The sequence below is a fragment of the Nothobranchius furzeri genome, chromosome 19 (assembly GCF_043380555.1).
Source record: "Nothobranchius furzeri strain GRZ-AD chromosome 19, NfurGRZ-RIMD1, whole genome shotgun sequence".
Classification (NCBI taxonomy): domain Eukaryota; kingdom Metazoa; phylum Chordata; class Actinopteri; order Cyprinodontiformes; family Nothobranchiidae; genus Nothobranchius; species Nothobranchius furzeri.
Window position 1 is genome coordinate 25,104,559 of NC_091759.1, and position 20,034 is coordinate 25,124,592.

At 44.8% G+C, this 20,034-nt stretch overlaps 2 protein-coding genes across 2 annotated transcripts; both read right to left on the bottom strand.

Moving 5' to 3' along the window:
* On the bottom strand, positions 1-15,698 carry lypla2 (lysophospholipase 2). The gene is made up of 10 exons (XM_015974145.3): positions 15,616-15,698; positions 8,864-8,956; positions 5,917-5,948; positions 5,485-5,550; positions 5,361-5,408; positions 5,145-5,215; positions 3,476-3,549; positions 3,296-3,397; positions 3,035-3,205; positions 1-1,477 (listed from the first exon to the last, which is right to left on the bottom strand). Exons 2-10 carry the CDS (start codon positions 8,939-8,941, stop codon positions 1,427-1,429), a joined length of 693 nt encoding a protein of 230 aa, XP_015829631.1. The 5' UTR covers positions 8,942-8,956; positions 15,616-15,698; the 3' UTR covers positions 1-1,426.
* Positions 15,699-16,606: 908 nt separating this feature from the next.
* On the bottom strand, positions 16,607-19,794 carry pithd1 (PITH (C-terminal proteasome-interacting domain of thioredoxin-like) domain containing 1). Its single transcript, XM_015974146.3, has 6 exons — positions 19,484-19,794; positions 18,550-18,593; positions 18,264-18,341; positions 17,987-18,091; positions 17,073-17,181; positions 16,607-16,979 (listed from the first exon to the last, which is right to left on the bottom strand). The coding sequence occupies exons 1-6, from the start codon at positions 19,661-19,663 to the stop codon at positions 16,878-16,880; spliced, it is 618 nt and encodes a 205-aa protein (XP_015829632.1). The 5' UTR covers positions 19,664-19,794; the 3' UTR covers positions 16,607-16,877.
* Positions 19,795-20,034: the final 240 nt, after the last annotated feature.

The window sequence follows — 20,034 nt, forward strand, 5'->3', positions numbered from 1 at the left end:
TTTTTCTCTTTTTTGGTCCTTTATTAGCAGACAGGTGTAAGTGGAGAGACCGTCAGCCTCACCTCAACACATCTTCCTAACGCTCATGATAAATGGACAAAAACAGGGTGAGATGAAAACACGAAACGTACAAAAACAACTTAAAAATGATCAGAAACAGGAAAAGATAAAAGGAGACGAGGGGAACATTCATCAGTTAGTGAACAGTCAAACAGACGTCTTTCCTCCTCTTCCAAAACATTTTAGCCTTGAAATCAGCTGGCAGAAGCAGAAGAACCACGAGAGGGAAAGATTCTAAGGAAAACCTACAGTTTAAATATTAAAGACCAGAGTTTCACTCTGCAGGAGCCACAAGTTGTTCAAGATGAACGCTTTAATCTGTTTCACCTTCCGGCTGGACGCGTCTCGTCTAATTTTCATGAAGTTTAACTGTAAATCTGACCTGTGGGGTCCGGTAGCTCATTACAGAAGCTGAAAGCGGTCTGGATTTTATCTGGAATTAAAATCCTGAACCTCAAACTGCGCGGCGGTGGTGGGGAGCTGATGGGGGGAAGAGGGAACAAGCAGGGTCTGCACACAACTTCAACACCCAAAATACAGCGCTAAAAACCAAATACAAGCAAAAATATGAATCAGTTATTCGATTTTGTTCATAGAAATGATGAAAATAAATTTAAAATGAAGCAGTGGGCTTGTGTTTCAGTTAAAGGGCCTCTGTTAGAGCCAGACGGGCTGCAGGGAGAGGAATGGAAAACCAGCTCTCCCAGTTTACCGAGTCAGACCGGACTCCAGCACCGCAGGTCAGCTGCAGTCAGACCCAAGTCTAGCTCTTTAAACGTCTGAAATCTAGAAGGAAAGTCTGAATAAACGACCCGAGGAGGAGATCAGCGCTACGATCTGCGGCTGCGCGAGGCTAACAGGTGAGATAAGAACGTGGCGTGATCGTGGGTGAAGCATCTGGAAGTCCTCGTTATCCTGCAGCCGTGACAAACGAGAGCAACGCCACACTACATCCACTCGCTTCCAGAGTAACCAGAGATGGCGCTGGTTCTGGTGCTTTTGGTGAAGGAGGCGGCTCTGACTGCAGCTGGGATGGGGTTCTGACTCCGGCTCTCTGCCGGCTCTCCAGTAACTTAAACAGATGAGAGGGAGGCGCGGCGGCGGGGCGGCGATCAGCAGCAGAAACACGACGAGGTAAAAACAGACGAACCAACAGAGGATTCAGCTTTAAACGGGGAATGTGTGGTGGGAATCACCGTTTCTCCCTCAGAGGACCAGATTGGGCCGATCGAGAGGTTCTGCTGAGCGGTATGTGTGTGTGTGTGTGTGTGTGTGTGGAGGAGGGGGATGCTCAAGGCCATTTCTTGCAGGACAATAGCAGATCGGGGGTCAGAGGTCAGTGTCTCGGAGAGGGAATGAGGTGGGGTCAGATCCGGGGCAAATGCTTCTCGATAAATTCCTTTACGGCCGCCATCTCCTGTAAGAGACGAGATCAGACGATCGGATCGGACCTCGCTGCACAAAAGTGATCAACAAACACTAAACATCCTGGATCCTGTCTCAAACTTCTGATGCACTTAGACTCCCGGCCCCTAGAGCAGAAACAGCATCCTAGCTAGCAACGTGTAGAACCTGTGGCTGGATCTTCACCAACATAACAGCGCCAGCGTGACTCCATCGTGTTTGAAGTGAGTGCTTTTAACCCTCTGGGGTCCAGGGTGTAATTTGCTGTTTTTGACTAATTTAGAGTTTTCCTTTGTATTTCCAAAATAAAAACCATAACCACTGCCTTATGTGGTCTCAATCTTTTCAGCACAACCTGGACTTTATGAATTTATACTTATTTTTTATATTTGGACATAAAGGGCTTGCATATTAGACCTTAAATCACTCAAAAACATAAATTCCAAATTGGAAAAAAGTTGTTTATTTTACTGTGAAACCAACAAACATTTATGACGAATGTTTTTTTTTATAATTTAGAATGGTAATCTAGACTGTATATTTATAAAAAATATGAATAAATATAGCAAATAACAAATAAAATAAAATAAATTAGCCCTCTGGGGTCCAGGGTGTAAATCACTGTTTCTGACCCATTTTGGTTTTTCTTTTGTATTTTCTAATAAAAACAATAAATTTTGCCTTATGGGGTATCATTATTTTCAGGACAACCTGGACTATCTGAATTTATACTTATTTTATTAATTTGGCAATAATGTGCATGCATTTTGGAGTGGGGAGTGGCTCTGTCTCACGCCGCGGAGCTCGAGATCTGACAGCTGCGCGGCACCGCCCACTCCTCTGGTTGGATCTCCGAGGAGCTGGACCTCTACCTTCATCCTCTACCTCATCATGACCCAACTCTTCTATGAGGAAGGATGGATCTGCCACATCCTCATCAACATCCTCACTATTTGCCTCAGACTCCGGCTGTGAGTCTCCGCCCACTTCCTCTGCTTCCAGTTCAAAAAACAGCCATACTATCTGAACCGCCTGGTGGACATTTATCCTTCTCATCATCCTTTATTAAAGCCTACTAAACGCCTACTAAACTGCAGAGACCATAAATCTGTCCGGATCGCTCCAAAATATGAAGTTTACCGTCAACATCTGTCTAATTGTTTGTTGTTGCTCCGTTCGCGCCACTCCTTTCCCCGCCAAGCGACTCCTTTTTGTGCACATCTCGTTACTCGTGCAGCCTTCCTCTCTCTCTCAGCTACATGATGATGCTTTTTATCAGCTGAATATGTGAGACTTCCACCAGCAGCAAAAGGATCTCACGTGTATGTGGGTTTTTTATGTTCACAAGCACGTTCCCTCTGGGGTGTAGTTTATAATCTCCTTTTTAAAGCTGAACTGAAACCGAAACTCAGGGAGGCGGAGTCTTGCTGCTACAGCGTCCCACATCAGACCTGTTTAATACAGCTGGGATCTACTCTGTTCCTGCCCTAGCCGTTAGCACGTCAGTCTACAAGAACTACACAGCTGAGTGATGTGCAGGTGAGTCATCACCAACACTTGGTGGCTGTACCTGAGGGCAGGAGCTGTGCGAGAGCCCTGGGTAGGTTCTGAAGGTGATCATCTGAGGGTTTACGATGTATTTGAGTTTTTCTGCCGTCAAAGCGCCAAACTGCACCGGGATCATGACGTCCACCTCCCCGTGGCACTGCAGGATGGGGAGGTTCTTGTTGCCGCTCGACGCCTGCAGGGCAAAAGCAACACCCGAGTTATCGTCCGTCATCACAGTCCGCAGAGCGGGACCAGCCCGTGAGCCACTGAAGTGGGTCGGTACCGAGGGGAAGCTCCTGTGAAGAGGAAGCCAACAGCTGAGGGCGACGACACCAGCCAGCTGGTGCTGGCAGGTCAGGGCGGTGTACAAGGACAAGGCTCCACCCTGCAGGCAGAGACACCACACCTCATCAAACACCCCGCCGTCGTGGGAAAGGCGAAGAAAACACGACTCTAATCCCACCTGAGAGAATCCACCGAGGATTATACGCTCTGGGGGAATCCCGTTTCTGACCTCGTGTTCGATGATGGCTCTGACTGAAACCGAAACACATGAGATCACATCCTGTCTTCCTTTCCAACACCAAGCGTTGCTTTTAAACATCCGTTTGTTTCAGCGACAGACGGATTTGGTCACGTTTACAAACGATTTCAAGCTCGTTTAATCTCAACTTTAGGCTTAATCTCACGACTCTTTCAACAGAAACATTTAGCTGCTGCAGGTGATGTTTATGCTAGTAAATACCAGTGTTGGGCAAGTTACTTCAAAACTGTAATGCATTATTTATTACTTGTTACCCTCATTTTAAAGTAATTCATTACGTTACAATATTACTGATTTTAAAATGTAAGGCATTACACTACTTTTGCATTACTTTAAGTTACTTTCACCAAAACAACTTCAGTATGAATCTGGTCATGTGACGCTCAGTGAGCTCATGACATATATGTGGAAGGTGATGTGGTGTCTGAGCTAGGATTGCTGTTAAAAACAGTCAGATATAATAACAGTGCTTTAAAATGATTGTTTACTAAATAAAAACAACAACAATCTGTACTCTCAGCACGCTGCCATCTTATATTAACTGAGCAGGGAGTGAGGTGGTGGGGGCTCCAAGCCTATATTTGCCTTGGTCCCCAAATGTCTTGATACGGCCCTGGATGTGGGACTGACTTGTGGGGTGATCTGATTCTATCACATGTATAAATATTAAATGCTTATATATTATTGCTTTTCACTGGTAAAAATGTGTATTGGGGATAAATCTACCTACTTTTTTCTTTTTTTCTTGATTTTATTTGAATAATTTCCGGCCCTTTCTCTCTCTAACCTTCCTGCATGCTGCAAGTTTTCTCCGTCTTCCAGAAAAACTGTTTCCTAGATTTCCTACTTTCTAACGATCAGCCAAAGGGATCTACACATGCGCGGCGCTCCAGCAGTAATGAGTTGAAATCACCGGGGCCCAGATTATGAACTCAGCTGAGGCAAAGCACGTCAGAAAAGCACAAAATACCAGAGAATATGCGCTGATATGAACGATCGCAAGTGAATTATTTTGTTTTAGTGGAGCGATTTTGTGAATGTTACAGCGGCCGCGTGCAGGACGCAGCTGAGCCGTTACCGCGGCGTCCTCTCTGCCCGCAAAGCTGAGTCCATAAATGACGTAATATATGCAGATACTGGATCTTTCTTCGGGTTTCCCGCAATTTGAATTTTTAAGGAACGCATCTTGATTCTGGGTTTAAAAATGCATTGTAATTACCGCGTTACTGACAATTGTACCGAGTAAATATTACCATTTTCTTTCCCTGTAATGCCTTACATTACCACAGTACAGCAAAAAGCAATGCATTACAGTAATTAATTACTTTTGTACCGCATTACTCCCAACACTGGTAAATACCCACCACACTCTGTACGTTACTGCTGACGCAGCAGCACCAGTCTTGCTCCAGATGCTTTAATGACGCGCATCTGATCTCCATTTAACGTGTTTGTTGTATTTTACTGTCATGTTCTGCAATTTAGCCTGTTTTTACTGCTCCGTCCACATTTCTGGGCCGGATTTCTGCTCTTAGACGTCCTCTTAAACAAACCTGACTGAAGCTCACAGGCTCAGCGTTAAACTCACTGTTTTCTGCTGCCTTCTTTATTCCAGATTCGTCCTCTGGAGAGTCCGGGCTGAGACCCATGAGATCAAACCTGCACACACACACACACACACACACCCAGATGGCACAATCACACCACTGTCAAAGGAAATATGGGAGCCTTTTGTGGTTCCCAGGGAAACAATGACACCCGGTGTTGAGCTGAAAGGCGGCGCCCCCCCGTCGCAGCGACTCACCACGCGGGCATCGTGGCCCTCATGTTGAGAGTGACGGGGATTTTAGGCCTGCAGAGGCGAGGAAGAGAGAGAGTTGTTATTCATGGAACAAACTCCGGGCTTTGAGAGGAAGAGGAGGACTTACGCATGAGGACAGATAAACTTGACATGAGGCAGCTGGATCCCCATCAGCGTGTCGGCCCACCCGTGTCTGACGCCAAACAGTAAAAACATCTGCTTATGGTTCTTTTAAGATCACTTATTAATGATGTTAGCGTCAATTCAGCAGTCAAACACCGGAAACAGACAGGGATTACTATCGTAAACCACAAATTTCACCTCTTTATTTATTTATTTCTGCATTCAGCATCTACTGGTGCAGCGAGCACGAATAATGTTTTACACTTAATAATTTATAAAAATGTTTTATGAAAAACAGAAAAAAGACCCAGAAAATTATTATATTTAGACATTTGATCCAATTTCATAGAAAAGGAAAGTCAAGATTCATCATCTCCTTTCATCTGATGTTCAAACTAAAATAAAACCTCACAAGTGATGAATGAGGCGTACTCACCCCGTGTCTCCTAACCCATGAAGGAAGATGACCTGCAACAGGCAAAGAGCTGCAGGTTAAACACTCATCCCGACTCTTCATCAGCTTTATTATTATTATTAAATAAATAAAAAACATAAAAAGCTCTATAAAAATGATAGAAGACACCAGTGTCTCCACATGGATGACGGGTATGGCACTGCACTAAAACTGGGACCAACCAGCATCTCTGCTATCCGAGCTTTTCTAACGCAGGATAAAACCGTGCATCAGCCCCCTCCTTCGGGCTGGGACGGTCCTGACACGAGCATTACAGAACAAAGGGCTGGCACTACTGGACCTGGGCTTCCTGAGCAGAGTCCTTAATGCAGCACTAGAGGCTACTTTAGGCTTCTGCCTATATATATATATATACACACATACACAAGGCATAAAATAACAATACCTTACATCATAGATGATACTGATACCAAATTAATTTTTAAAATTGCAGAAATATATTTTTGAATCTAGATGTAGAAATTAAGGATGGAGCAAATGTTTCTGTTCTTTTATTGTTATATTTATTTGTATTTATTGTTACACCGAGAAATGTGATTTATTATAGTTTGACTGATTTATTGGTTGACTGAACAGATTGTAGGATTGTGGTTGAAGGAACAGCGCTAGGCTGGTTTAAATCCTACCTGTCTGACAGATTTCCTTTTGTAAATGTACATGACAAACCGTCTTCATACTCCAGGGTTACTTGTGGAGTACCACAGGGTTCAGTGCTTGGACCAATTCTTTTTACTATATATATGCTCCCAATTGGTAAAATCATTAGACAGCATGGGATAAACTTCCACTGTTATGCTGACGATACTCAGTTATATTTATCCATTAACCCTGATGAACCTAATCGGTTGGGTAGATTACAGGCTTGTCTTGAGGACATAAAAAATTGGATGACTCTTAACTTCTTGCTTTTAAATCAAGACAAGACGGAAGTTCTCATCTTTGGACCAGAAATCCAGAAAAGGAAATTGCTTAGCCAATCGCCTGACCTGAATGGCATTGCATTAGTCTCCGAGAACAAAGTAAGGAACCTTGGTGTTATCTTTGACCAGGACATGTCATTCAAATCCCAGGTTAAACAGGTTTGTAGGATTTCCTTTTTCCACCTTTGGAATATTGCTAAGATTAGAAGCATCCTTTCCAGGAGTGATGCTGAAAAACTAGTTCATGCATTTATTACATCAAGACTGAATTACTGTAATTCATTACTCTCAGGAAGTCCACAGAATGTAGTTAAAAGTCTTCAGCTTGTCCAAAATGCTGCAGCTAGAGTTCTGATGAGAATTAAAAAGAGAGATCATATCTCTCCTGTCTTAGCTTCCCTACACTGGCTACCTGTTAAATTCAGAATAGATTTTAAGATCCTTCTTCTCACATTTGTTTGTTTTTATTTAGTTGGCAGACGCTTTTATCCAAAGCGATGTACAATTTATAACCTATAGGGCATGTTGGGATCTGTAGGGGAAACCAAAGCACCCGGAGGAAACCCACGCATGCATGGGGAGCACATGCAACTCCACGCAGAAAGGCCACAGCCGAGTTTCGAACCTGCAACCTTCTTACTGCAAGGCAACAGTGCTAACATCGGTGCCACCATGCAGCCCTATAAAGCACATATAAAGCTCTTAACAATCAAGCTCCATCATACATCAGTGATCTGATTGTTCCATACGATCCTAACCGAGCACTTCGCTCTCAGACTGCAGGTCTACTGGTGGTTCCCAGAATATCTAAACTTAGGATGGGAGGCAGATCTTTTAGTTATCAGGCTCCTCTCCTGTGGAACCAGCTCCCAGCCTTAGTCCGTGAGGCAGACACCTTGTCTACTTTTAAGAATAGGCTTAAAACATTTTTATTTGATAGGGCCTATGGTTAAAATCTGATGTTAGCCTAAATCTGGACAAGTGGGGGAGTACAGGGAGGTGGAGTGTACAGTCGGTAAAGACGGCTCTCCCTTGCCCTGCCTCCAACATGCCTACATCTAAATAGGATAGGTTATCCAGTTATCTCTGTAGTTATGCTGCTATAGGCTTAGACTGCTGGAGGATACACTGACCACTTCTCACACTCTACTGCTTTCTTCTACAGTCTGCTCTTTAACTGTATTATTTCCTGCTATTTCAGCTGTTAACTTTATTTTCTCTCTAAGTGTTTTTCTCCCCAGAAGAAGCTACAACGATGTTCTGCTGAGCTGTGGTGGCCTCATGGAGGGGGCCATCGTCTAGCACACTGCTGCTAACCACTTAAACATTCTCCCTCTCCTGATAATGACATCCTACTCTCTTTGACGTTGGATGTGCTACTACTAGTTTACCCGTTTAATTATAGATCCACTAGGATAAATACAATTAAGTTTATCTCTCACCAAATAGAATATTTACTAAGAAATCACAATGTAACCATAGTGTGTGTGTGTGTGTGTGTGTCTGCTCTGTCTTCTCGATCCCCAGTGAGTCGTGGTGGATGGCTGCTTATATGCTTGCTTAGTATGAGGATTGATGGTAAGACTGACAATAGTCAGTGACTCAATGCAACCTGCTGGGATCCTCATATAGGAAACTTTTTTCTGATTGGCTTAATGAACTGACCTGTATTGGAATGTTTATTATGTGAAGTGTCTTGAGACGACATTTGTCGTGATTTGGCGCTTTATAAATAAAATTTCATTGAACAGTTTTTCATTGATTGTTGATGAATAAACAGGATAAGCGATGAACGCTGATCTCTAATATAGGAACTTTTAAGCTGTTAGTTTTTCCAGAAGATGATAAAAACAGAGAAATTCATTATTTTAAAAGATTAAATTTAGCATCTTAACTTTTAGTCTACATTAAAAACAGAAATTCGATCTAGTGGATAAATCAGAGCTAGAAGCCGACGTGGACTTCTGCTCCACTGGAGACCTACTCACCGCCGCGGTCTCCCTCTCGGTTCCAGACACCGTCACAGCCTCGGCGAGCAGCGGTACAGACATGTTGTTGCCACACATACACTGATAGAGGTGCTGGAACCAGAAAACAGGTCAGTTTTAGAGTAAAGCTACACAAATGGCTCCTTACATCAGGAATTCATGTGGCGGGAGTTTAGAGGAGATAAACGACTTTCGGTGACAGATTTCCTGTAAATATTACAGACGTTATTCTAATTAATTAGATTATTTTTGGTTTAATTACATCAGATTAAATCTGACTTTATAATATAATAAAATATAACATTAAAACCCGAGTTTGGCCTCTTGGGTAATTAGAGAGCTAAAGCTAAAAATAATTTCCCCTTCCTGTGGATGTGCTTAACAAAATAAAAGTCTTTTAATCCAGAGTATCTGCAGGTTTAAGGGAGACAAATTTAAGACTTTTTAAGACCTTTTATAAGGCCACTTTGACCAAATTTAAGCATTTTTTTAAATTAAATTTAAGCTATAATTTCCAGCTATTGCCTGAAACCGGTGCTAACCGCGTAGCGAACGTGGGATTAGCCATCCAGTTACCATTACACTTTTTTTTTATTAAAGAAGATAACATACAAACAAAATGCACCTAACATTATATATTCAAAAGATAGTCAATACATGCATATTCAACATTTTCACGTATATGAAAAAGAAAACAATAAAAAAAGAAAATCTAAAGCTGGGGTCATCTAATTAACAGATTATTGACTTACTAACTCAAAATCTTCTACAAAGGAAATAAACAAACCAGCCTTTTTCTTTTTAACTAAATTCAAAGATTTAACTAATAATTTTAAGTCATTTTTCCAATAGGCTAGTGTTGGTTTGGTCTTAAAAAATCGACATTTATGTATAAACTGTTTACACAAAATTAATAACACATTAACACCATAACTAACTTTCTTTTCTTTCAAAAACACTCCAAACATTATCATATTTAAGGTAAATGGGGAAATTTGAATCCCACTAGAACAAAGCCAGGCATGAAAATCTAACCAAAATATTTGTATAAAATTGCACAGAACAAATAGATGGTCTAAGTCCTCCTCTTCTGTTTCACAAAATACACAATTACCAGCTTCTATATTGAATCTATCCCCAAGGAGTCTATTGGTTGGGTAAATTTTATTCAAAATTTTAAATTGGACTTCTTTCCCTTTAGGAGCGATAGGGAAGGTGATATAATCACTTCTTATTTTTTCAATTTAGTTACCATTACACTTGCACTTCCCCATGGCGCACGCTCCCGCTAGCTTAACCAGCTAATGTGCTCATCTAAAAATAGTCCCCTTTCACAACCAACTGAATGTGTACGGTTCCGCTTACGCCAACATCGTACACAAAAAATGCTGAACACTAGAAATTCATGAAATTTTTATAGAAATAAAAGAATCTTGGGTCTTTGGTAATTTAAGACCTTTGGAAACTGTATTTGAGGATTATTTGTAATTTTTATGGATTTTTAAGGCCTTAAATTTGGAAAAGCACATTTAAGACTTAACATTTAAGGTCACAGGTCGATGATAGATTTTGTAGTCGTATCATCTGACCTGCGGCCGTATGTTTTGGACACCCGAGTGAAGAGAGGGGCGGAGCTGTCAACTGATCACCACCTGGTGGTGAGTTGGATCAGATGGCAAGGGAACATGCCGCGTAGACCTGGCAGACCCAAACGCATAGTGAGGGTCTGCTGGGAACGCCTGGCAGAAGAACCTGTCAAGACGGTCTTCAACTCCCACCTCCGGCAGAGCTTTGACCACGTCCCGAGAGCAGTGGGGGACATTGAGTCCGAGTGGGCCTTGTTCCACTCTGCGATTGTCGAGGCGGCTGTTGCTAGCTGTGGTCGTAAGGTGGCCGGTGCCAGTCGTGGTGGCAACCCCCGTACCCGCTGGTGGACACCAGAGGTTCGGGGAGCCGTCAGGCTGAAGAAGGAGGCCTACAGGGCGTGGCTGGTCTGTGGGTCTCCGGAGGCAGCAGACAGGTACCGGATAGCCAAGCGGGGTGCAGCAGTGGCAGTTGCCGAGGCAAAATCTCGGGCGTGGGAGGAGTTTGGTGAGGCCATGGAGAAAGACTATCGATCTGCTCCAAAGAGGTTCTGGCAAACTGTCCGGCGCCTCAGGAGAGGAAGGTAGCAACTCGCTCACACTGTTTATAGTGGGGATGGGGAGCTGCTGACGTCAACTGAGGCTATAGTCGGACGGTGGAAGGAATACTTTGAGGAGCTCCTCAATCCCACCAATGCGCATTCCGAGGAGGAACCAGAGCTGGGAGGCCTGGGGATGGACTGTCCGATCTCGGGGGCAGAAGTTGCTGAGGTAGTCAAACAACTACACAGCGGCGGAGCCCCGGGGGCGGATGAGGTTCGTCCTGGGTATCTCAAGGCTATGGATGCTGTAGGGCTGTCATGGTTGACACGTCTCTACAACATTGCGTGGTCATCGGGGGCAGTTCCTAGGGAGTGGCAGACCGGGGTGGTGGTCCCCATCTTTAAGAAGGGTGACCTGAGGGTGTGTTCCAACTATAGGGGGATCACACTCCTCAGCCTCCCGGGAAAGGTCTACGCCAAGGTACTGGAGAGGAGGGTCCGATCGATAGTTGAATCTCAGATAGAGGAGGAGCAATGTGGTTTTTGTCCTGGCCGTGGAACTGTGGACCAGCTCTATACCCTTGCAAGGGTGATGGAGGGGGCATGGGAGTTTGCCCAACCAATCCACATGTGCTTTGTGGATTTGGAGAAGGCTTATGACCGTGTCCCCAGGGGCACCCTGTGGGGGACGCTCCAGGAGTATGGGGTGGGTGGCTTTCTGTTGAGGGCCATTCAGTCCCTTTACCAGAGGAGCGTGAGTTTGGTCCGCATAGCCGGTAGTAAGTCGGACCTGTTCCCAGTGAGGGTTGGACTCCGCCAGGGCTGCCCTTTGTCACCGGTTCTGTTCATCACTTTTATGGACAGAATTTCTAGACGCAGCCGTGGTGTGGAGTGTGTCGAGTTTGGTGGCAGGAGAATCTCGTCTCTGCTTTTTGCGGATGATGTGGTCCTCCTAGCTTCATCCAGCTCTGACCTTCAGCTCTTGCTGGGTAGGTTCGCGGCCGAATGTGAAGCGGCTGGGATGAGGATCAGCACCTCCAAATCTGAGACCATGGTTCTCGACCGGAAAAGGGTGGCTTGCCACCTCCGGGTCGGGGGAGAGGTCCTACCTCAAGTGGAGGAGTTTAAGTATCTCGGGGTCTTGTTCACGAGTGAGGGTAGGAGGGATCGGGAGATCGACAGGCGGATTGGTTCGGCGTCTGCAGTGATGCGGACGCTGAGCCGATCTGTCGTGGGGAAGAGGGAGCTGAGCCAGAAAGCCAGGCTCTCGATTTACCGGTCGATCTACGTCCCAATCCTCACCTATGGTCATGAGCTTTGGGTAATGACCGAAAGAACGAGATCGCGGATACAAGCGGCCGAAATGAGTTTCCTTCGTAGGGTGGCCGGGCTCAGCCTTAGAGATAGGGTGAGGAGCTCGGACATTCGGGAGGGACTCGGAGTAGAACCGCTGCTCCTCCTGATCGAAAGGAGCCAGTTGAGGTGGTTTGGGCATCTGGTCAGGATGCCTCCTGGACGCCTCCCCGGGGAGGTGTTTCGGGTATGTCCTGCCGGCAGAAGGCCCCCGGGTCGACCCAGGACACGTTGGAGAGGTTACATCTCCAATCTGGTCCAGGAACGCCTTGGGGTCCTGCCGGAGGAGCTGGTGGACAAGGCCGGGGAGAGGACGGCCTGGAGCTCCCTAATTGGGATGCTGCCCCCGCGACCCGGACCCGGATAAGCGGAGGAAGACGAAGACGAAGACATTTAAGACTTTTTAAGGACCCGCGGATACGCTGTAATCCACATTAATTCACTTATTTATCCAAAGAGCACAGAGCATGACAAAAACGCATTTCTAAAGGTAAGACAGACAGAAGTTGTCATCTAAATGGAACGCTCCCCTCCTCTACTGCAGTCCGTAAATGGAGCGCAGCCCGCCGCCACTCAGCCGCTGATATACCAGGATGTTGTTTTACAGTCAAGTCCAGCTGTAAAAGCTGCAGATGATGTGGGACAGGACAAAGAGGACAGGCGGGGACGGCGCACGGCCCAATAGGTGAACGCGGATGAGGAGACGAAGGACTGAAACCTGAAGGTTAATGTGTAAACATCACTTCCTGAGTGTTAAAATTCCACCGTCGTTACGACAGAGCAGCTAGACTCTGATCGTTTAACCCGCCGTGTGTGTGTGTGTGTGTGTGTGTGTGTGTGTGTGTGTGTGTGTGTGTGTGTGTGTGTGTGTGTGTGTGTAAGGTCACATCCACTGCACAAACGTCTGCAAATGGGCAGTAAATGAGTGACTTGAGTGTGTGGAGGAAAGGCGGTTGTTAGCGACGCTGGTGAGTAAACGCTGAACAGGAAGCAGCTTTCAGCTCAGAGGTGTTACAACCAGAAGGAGAAGCTCCTCCAGCCAGAGGCAGAGAGGAACTAGAACACCTGAACTCCTCCTCCGGCATGTTGCCTTCACTTAGAACCGGATCTTACTCCTGAGGAGGAGACGGTTCGACTGATTTTATGGCTTTCCCACTTTAGGAAATGGTGTCTGAACCTCTGAGGTTTCCGTCCTTCTCAGGAACAAGCAGAGCATTAGGAGCGGCTTGAATTAGCCAACGCTGAACGCCTCACTTTGCTAAAAAAAACAAGAACTTCCAGGAAGAGAATCTGTGTGTAAAGGCGGCTCAACTCCACCTCTTCTTTATTTAAAACGTTTCTTTGTGTGTTTCTGTATAAAAGTTATAAATAAATCCCACTTTCCTCTGACCTGAAGGGCAGAAACTCTGTTTCTCTGAAAAGGAGCGAGCTACGGCAGGCAAAACAGTCATTATTTATAACTTTGACTTCAGGATGAAGTGACTCATAATGTTTCTCCTACAGAACAGGCGATGAATGACCTTCACCGGTGCGTTTGTGAGAATGTTTTCTCACACGCGTTTAGCTCCGAAAAGCATCCGGGTCGTAATTCCAACCTGGGATCCACTCTGGAAAGCAACAAGAGTCGGAACCGCTGAGAGCGAACGTCAGTCACACAGATGAAGATGTGAAAGACGGGAACGACAAGAGGAAGGAGTTCAGGAAATCAGAACGAGCTTCCCGCTAATCGCCGCTCATCTTCACACCCGCCGGTTTCTCTGAGACCAGCTGTCAGATCCATAACTCCCAGTAAAACCAGTTAGCATCGCTGTGTGGGCTAAACGCTGGCTCTGAGAACGCGGAGTCGCTCGCTGTGTGTCTGGAGGAGGATGCCGGTTAAAAATAGCTGCAGCTCAGGATGGAGGTGGTGGAGAAAAACGAATTCTGTGGATTATCTGCGGGATCCGTCTGTAATTCATCAGAAAGATTAGATTTAGAAGTGAAGTGTTGGATGTTTACAGCTCTGTGCTGCGTTCAGATTTATATAGTTTATAAAATAAAAGCATCCTCGGCTCACTTAATTCAGGGTTTGATGAGTCAGTAATTAATATCATTACTGATTAATAATAAGTTTAGGAAGTGAAAAGGGTTTTCCCTGCTCACGCTTTTTCTCTGGGAGTACTTCCCCGGGTTATTTCAGATTATCGGAGTGATTTTTCACAGAATAATGAGCCCAACTCCGAACCCAAACCAGCAGCAGCCTTTCGGTTTTCCTCCAGACTCCAGTCAGAGAGAACCTCCCGACTGGGACAACTTTACGGATGCCTGCCTGTTGGGAACGAGAACCACTCTGTTGGTCTCACTCAGCGGTTCTTTTCTTTTTCAACTCGTCTAATCCTGCAGATCTGTGTGAAAGGCTGCAGGTGGAGGCGCTCTAGCACCACTGTTAGAAGGTTGCAGGTTTAAATCCTGGCTGCAGCCTTTCTGAATGGTCTCCTCATGCACGCCTGTGGCCTCCAGTGCCTACCACGGACCAAAACCATGCGTGTTAGGTGAAGTCCCTAAATGTCCCTGGTGATGGACCGGACACCTGTCCAGGTGTCCAACGATGACACCAGCTCCTCAGAATATGAGGTTTAGTAAATGAAAGTGAGATCTGTATGAAAGTAGAGATGGATCACGTGACTGGTTTAATGTTCAGTCACTTGAAGTGCCAGAAAACCAACAGAATCACGAGTCTCTGTAATTCCGCTCAGCAGAAACATCCCAGATGTGGGAATCAGCGGGACAATTCGTATGCGGCAGCGGCCGCCCGCTGCTGCTCCGCTGAGGTCAAAAGATCGACTCAAAGCCGGATTTTAATCTGATTTGGTTGCGCTGGCGTCAGGAGGAGGCGGAGGAAGCGGCTGTCGACGAGCGAAGAACAATGAATGGTTTGAGTTTAGCCGCGGCGCCGCTGCTAGCATTCACCGACACAAAGCCTCTCCACGAAAACACCGACCCGACCGGGGTTTAATCCGGCTCCGCGCGCGCACACACCCACACCGGGTAGGAGGCAGAGAGAGGCGCTGTGAGCTAACGACGTCCACACACGTCAAAGCCTTGTCTTCTGCCGGTGTCCGACTTGAGCCTCCCCGGACTCCGTTACGGTTCGAACGGTAAACTCAAACACGAACCGCTTTTGAGACAAACCTCTAATCACCTAAATGTCGCATTACCGCTCATTCAGAACGCGGTTAAAGTGTTTAAAACCCGCATCCGCGGCCCACTAGCTAACAGAAAATCCTCCACTCACCGCTTGCTGTCCCAGTTCACAACAGGGCGGAACTTCCCGTACTCACCGCACACCAGCAGGGGGAGGAGCCACTGCGCGTCGCGATACGTCACTGTTACGCTTACTTTAGTTTTTTTATTCCTGCTTGTTTGTTCGGTCATTTTGTAAAACGAGAAAAAAAAACATAACTGTACAAATATGTATTAAATTATTTTTTCGTTATTAAATTATTTTCCCTTCATTAACTTTATAACAATTAATTCACACTAAATTTCAAATATTGTTTTAACTTCAGTCAAAAGCTTTTTATAATTTATTTGATGTGTCCATGTAAATATTTGAGGCATACTGTTTGTTAGTTTTAGAAATTGTGTGCAATCTACCACATTACCATATTTACAACACATAAGATTTTTTTTTCCCAGATTTGATCAATATTTCTTAAAATGTCATCAACACTTTCCAAACCATGGCTGTTGATCAACGAATGACCTGAAGATCAACGTTTAGCACCAATTTATTGATTTAAATGTCCTGAAATTTGATTCTCAGATATATATATGTAAAAAAAAGGAAACTGTATAAATGTCGTTATTTTTATTTGGGCTGAAACTGAGTTTGTCTTTTTTTTTTAATATTGCAGATAAATCATCTTTGATCCAAAGCCGATATGCAGGGACAGAAGATGCATAAATCAACACTTTAGAAAAAAGAAATTGCAGCGATAGTTTTCAAATGAAAGTGTTGATGGTTTTGTGTTTTAGGCTCGTTTGTATCAAAAAGACCAAAAAAATAAGACGAACGCTGACGAGAACATCATCCAGCAGAGGTCGGGTCGTGTTACTTCTCAGAAACTTGTTTTCTCAAGGATTTAAAACCAATGATAATAAAAACTATAAAACTCTGCATCTACTTCATATCTGGATCCACTGACTCAGTTTTGTGTCTAGATGATTGGGAATGTAAGTGTTGCCATGGCAACCAATAATCTTTATTAATAAAAGGAACACAATTCCAGCATTCGGTGCATCTTTATTTATCAGCAGAATTCATCTCTGTCAAACGTGTCACGCATTTGTTCCTTAGCCCACAATAAGCCTCACACCGTGTTGCCATAGAAACAGAGAGGCAGCTTTGCTCTAAGAGACGACCAAAAACCAGCGGCCTCGGAGCTCGTTTCCATCTGAGCTCGACTTCGCTGCCTGAACGCAGCCATGAAATCATCTGGCTTTCTGACAGTCAGCCAAAGCCTCCGAAAACTCTCGTCCTCCTCCCTAAAGCACTCAAGAAATGAAGTTGGTTTGTGGGAAGATGCTGTCCACTTTATGATCTGCAGGGTTCGCTGTCGCCTCGTAGTTACAGATGGTCACTTCATGCCTGTGAGCCTTAAAAAGCACCAAGAAAAGAAATGTTTGTCAACAGGATGAAAATAAACTGATGGGATGTGTGTAAGGTGATGAGCGCAGCCTGAAACCAACCTCCGTGTACTCTCCTCTAAGTCCAATGAAGTAGATCCGGGTGTTCTCGGCTCCAAAGTTCTTGGAGACGTGGATGGAGAGGTGATGAACGTTGGTAAAACGAGCAATCCTGCACACCATGACACAAAGAGGAAGACGCTCAAAAAGCAGCAACAACATGAGTTGGGTGATTTTTACATTTCTTCACAAAAAGAGGCTTTTAGTCTTCGGTCCGTTAACACAAAGCTTGGCGTTGGACCGATCTGATCAGACTGAGAAGCACCAGAGCTTCTGTTGCTTCCTTCAATTCTAAAACCTGTGATGGACATCTCATCATAAAATCAGCTTCAGGTGTAAATGTTACATCAACGTTTCATCTTCTTGGTGGAAATGTTTAGATGACACAAAAATGCATCTAACAGAGGTTCACAAAAACAACCTTTATCCAGATATTGTGTTTCTAAACAGATGTTTATGTTTATTTATTTGGCAGATGCTTTTATCCAAAGCTACTTACAGTTTATAACCTATAGGGCGTGTTGTGATCTGTGGGGGAAACCGGAGTACCCGGAGGAAACCCACGCATGCATGGGGAGAACACGCAACTCCACGCAGAAAGGCCACAGCCGAGTTTCAAACCTGCGACCTTCTTACTGCGAGGCAACAGTGCTAGCCACTGCGTCACCATGCAGCCCACATATGCAGCTAATATATTGGTTTCTGTGGGGCGTGTGAACTGGCCCGGTCTGGTTGGATGAGCACCTTCAGAGTGAAACAGGTCATATGAGGAGGCGTTGCTGCTTGATCACAAGCATCAAACACAGAAAAAAAGGAGGATCGTGTGTTTCAAACAAGATATCAAATTTCAAGCGGCTTCATCGTTTCCGATGAGCCGGGTCAGCTCTGATCCGTTCGTGCCGTTCGTGTGCTCTCACTTGGTTGGATACTCCAGCTCAGCGAGAGGGTCTCTGTTGAGTCTGAAGGCTTGTTCAGGTTCTCTGCCGGTGTCGTCAAACGACATCTGGGGGATGTTTTTGTATCTGAAGAAAAGGGCGAGGTCCAACAGAACATCGTGAGCCTAAGGTTTTGTCACCTGGAGATGGAAATACCTGCAGAAAGCTAACAGCCACACCGTGGGGATTTTGTTTTCCAATTCCCACATATCATTAAAAATGTGTTCATAAAACCTGCAAACGAGAATGAGAAGCTCACAGTCGTATCTCAGCGGGATGGGAGTCGTCGTTCTCTCCGGAGATGATGATTCCCTTCAGCTTCACGCTGCCCGTGAAACTGAAACAGAAGAGATACGGTTAGCTTAACTCACTCAGAGAGAACGCTGCAGGAGGGAGAAGATAAAGCTACAGCTTCAGGTGGAAATAAAATAGGAAATTAATCCGTTATATCTTTACTTACATCTATAAGCTTAACACAAAAAACAACAACACGTTGCCTCTGTGTGCAGACAGACAGCAGGAGGTCAAAGTTCAGGTTGACTTACGGGATGTTGAACAGCAGCTCTTCATCGGAGTCGCTCTCAACATACTAAAAATAAGCAGAACGAAATCAGCTGTTGTGTATTTTTCTGATTTACATTTAGGGCTGTTTTTTTTTTTTTTACTCAGAGTTATATTAACTTTTTCATTTAGAGGATAAATAATCTAGGTTAGCAGCTTGATGTGAGTTTTGTGCATCAGTTTCTGAATCCTACATAAAATCAGTAAACAACAACATGGCGTATCCATTTTATATCCGTTTATTTAATCAAGTTTACATCTTTACAAGGATAATGACTAATCTGGATTTTATGAATAGTGTTTGTTTTTAGTTGTGTCTTTGCACCGACGTCACCTAATCACGTGGGTTCATCATGGTGGACGGCAAAAGCATGTAAACACACCAGTACTAAACAAAGGGAAAATTAATTGTTTTTGAGATCCATCCGTTATTTAAAAAAACGAGTTGAGTTTACGTCATTGTCTCTTAGTGCAGCCGACCACGCAGCAAGCTAAAACCATTTTACTGTCAAATCAACTCTATAAAAGCGATAAAAGGCTAAAAACTAGCTTGTTTTGACTAGCTTCACTGGAGTTTCTACGGTTGTAAACGGTCTTTTTGCCGTCCATCATGGCGAAGGGGGCGGTCACGTGTGTGGCGTGACGTCACGTGCAAAGGGTGAACCTTGTCTTGTTTACGCCTTTGAAGGTCCCCTGTGAGCCTCCCACATCAACGCCTGTTCAAAACATGCATAAACTAATGAATCAAATATCTCACACAGAAAAGCAAAGCACGTGTCTTTTTCAATGGTTTAATGTTAACAGATGTACCGTGGACCCGGTTTAACCCTGTTTGTAAACCTTTAGCTTGTCTAACCGCGCAGGTGTAGGGGGACGCCAGCAGCATGAATGCGGGGGGAAGCTCCTCGTGGCGTTTACCTGGTCTCGTTCCTTCCGCCTGTCCCACGGTTTGAACACCAGCTTCCCGTCTCCATCTCTGCTCTCGTTCAGACACTGCAACTTCTCCAGGTCGATGCGACGGTACAGTCCGAACTCCAGACCCCTCTCGGCGGGTTCGTGCTCCCCCTCGGACCCGCAGCTGTGCCCGTGCCCGGCCATAATGGACTCAAACCAATGCACTCACCAGTAACCAAACAAACTAACCCTGCTTTTATTAAGTGCGCCGCAATCAGCAAATTTCGCTTCACAAAACGGAGTCAAGCGTAGCGAGGCCAAGACTTCACTTCCGGTTCGAGATTTTCAAAATAGTTTTAAGCTGCTTTAAAATCTAAGGATGAACGGTGTTAATCTTCACATAAAATTAATTCTTTTTTTAATCATTAATTTTTTTCATACCTTATATAACTTTTGCTTTGTTTTCTGGTTATAATACATATATGCAGTAAGCTTGCGTTTTATTTTGAAGACTTTTTGTGCGTCATATGAAAACATCGGGTGCTGCACTGAAGGAGGAGCCAAAGAGCTCTGGC

Bases quoted from the DNA above. Each gene is read 5' to 3' on its own strand.
- lypla2 (XM_015974145.3), bottom strand. From the start codon at position 8,941: ATGTGTGGCAACAACATGTCTGTACCGCTGCTCGCCGAGGCTGTGACG. The intron at 3,550-5,144 runs GTGAGTTTAACG...TTTCGGTTTCAG, and splicing joins AAAGAAGGCAGCAGAAAACA to TCAGAGCCATCATCGAACAC. The intron at 1,478-3,034 runs GTACAGCCACCA...CGTCTCTTACAG, and splicing joins CGCACAGCTCCTGCCCTCAG to GAGATGGCGGCCGTAAAGGA.
- pithd1 (XM_015974146.3), bottom strand. From the start codon at position 19,663: ATGGCCGGGCACGGGCACAGCTGCGGGTCCGAGGGGGAGCACGAACCC. The intron at 18,342-18,549 runs GTAAGTCAACCT...CTTCTGTTTCAG, and splicing joins GAGCTGCTGTTCAACATCCC to TTTCACGGGCAGCGTGAAGC. The intron at 18,092-18,263 runs GTGAGCTTCTCA...CCTTTTCTTCAG, and splicing joins CATCCCGCTGAGATACGACT to ATACAAAAACATCCCCCAGA.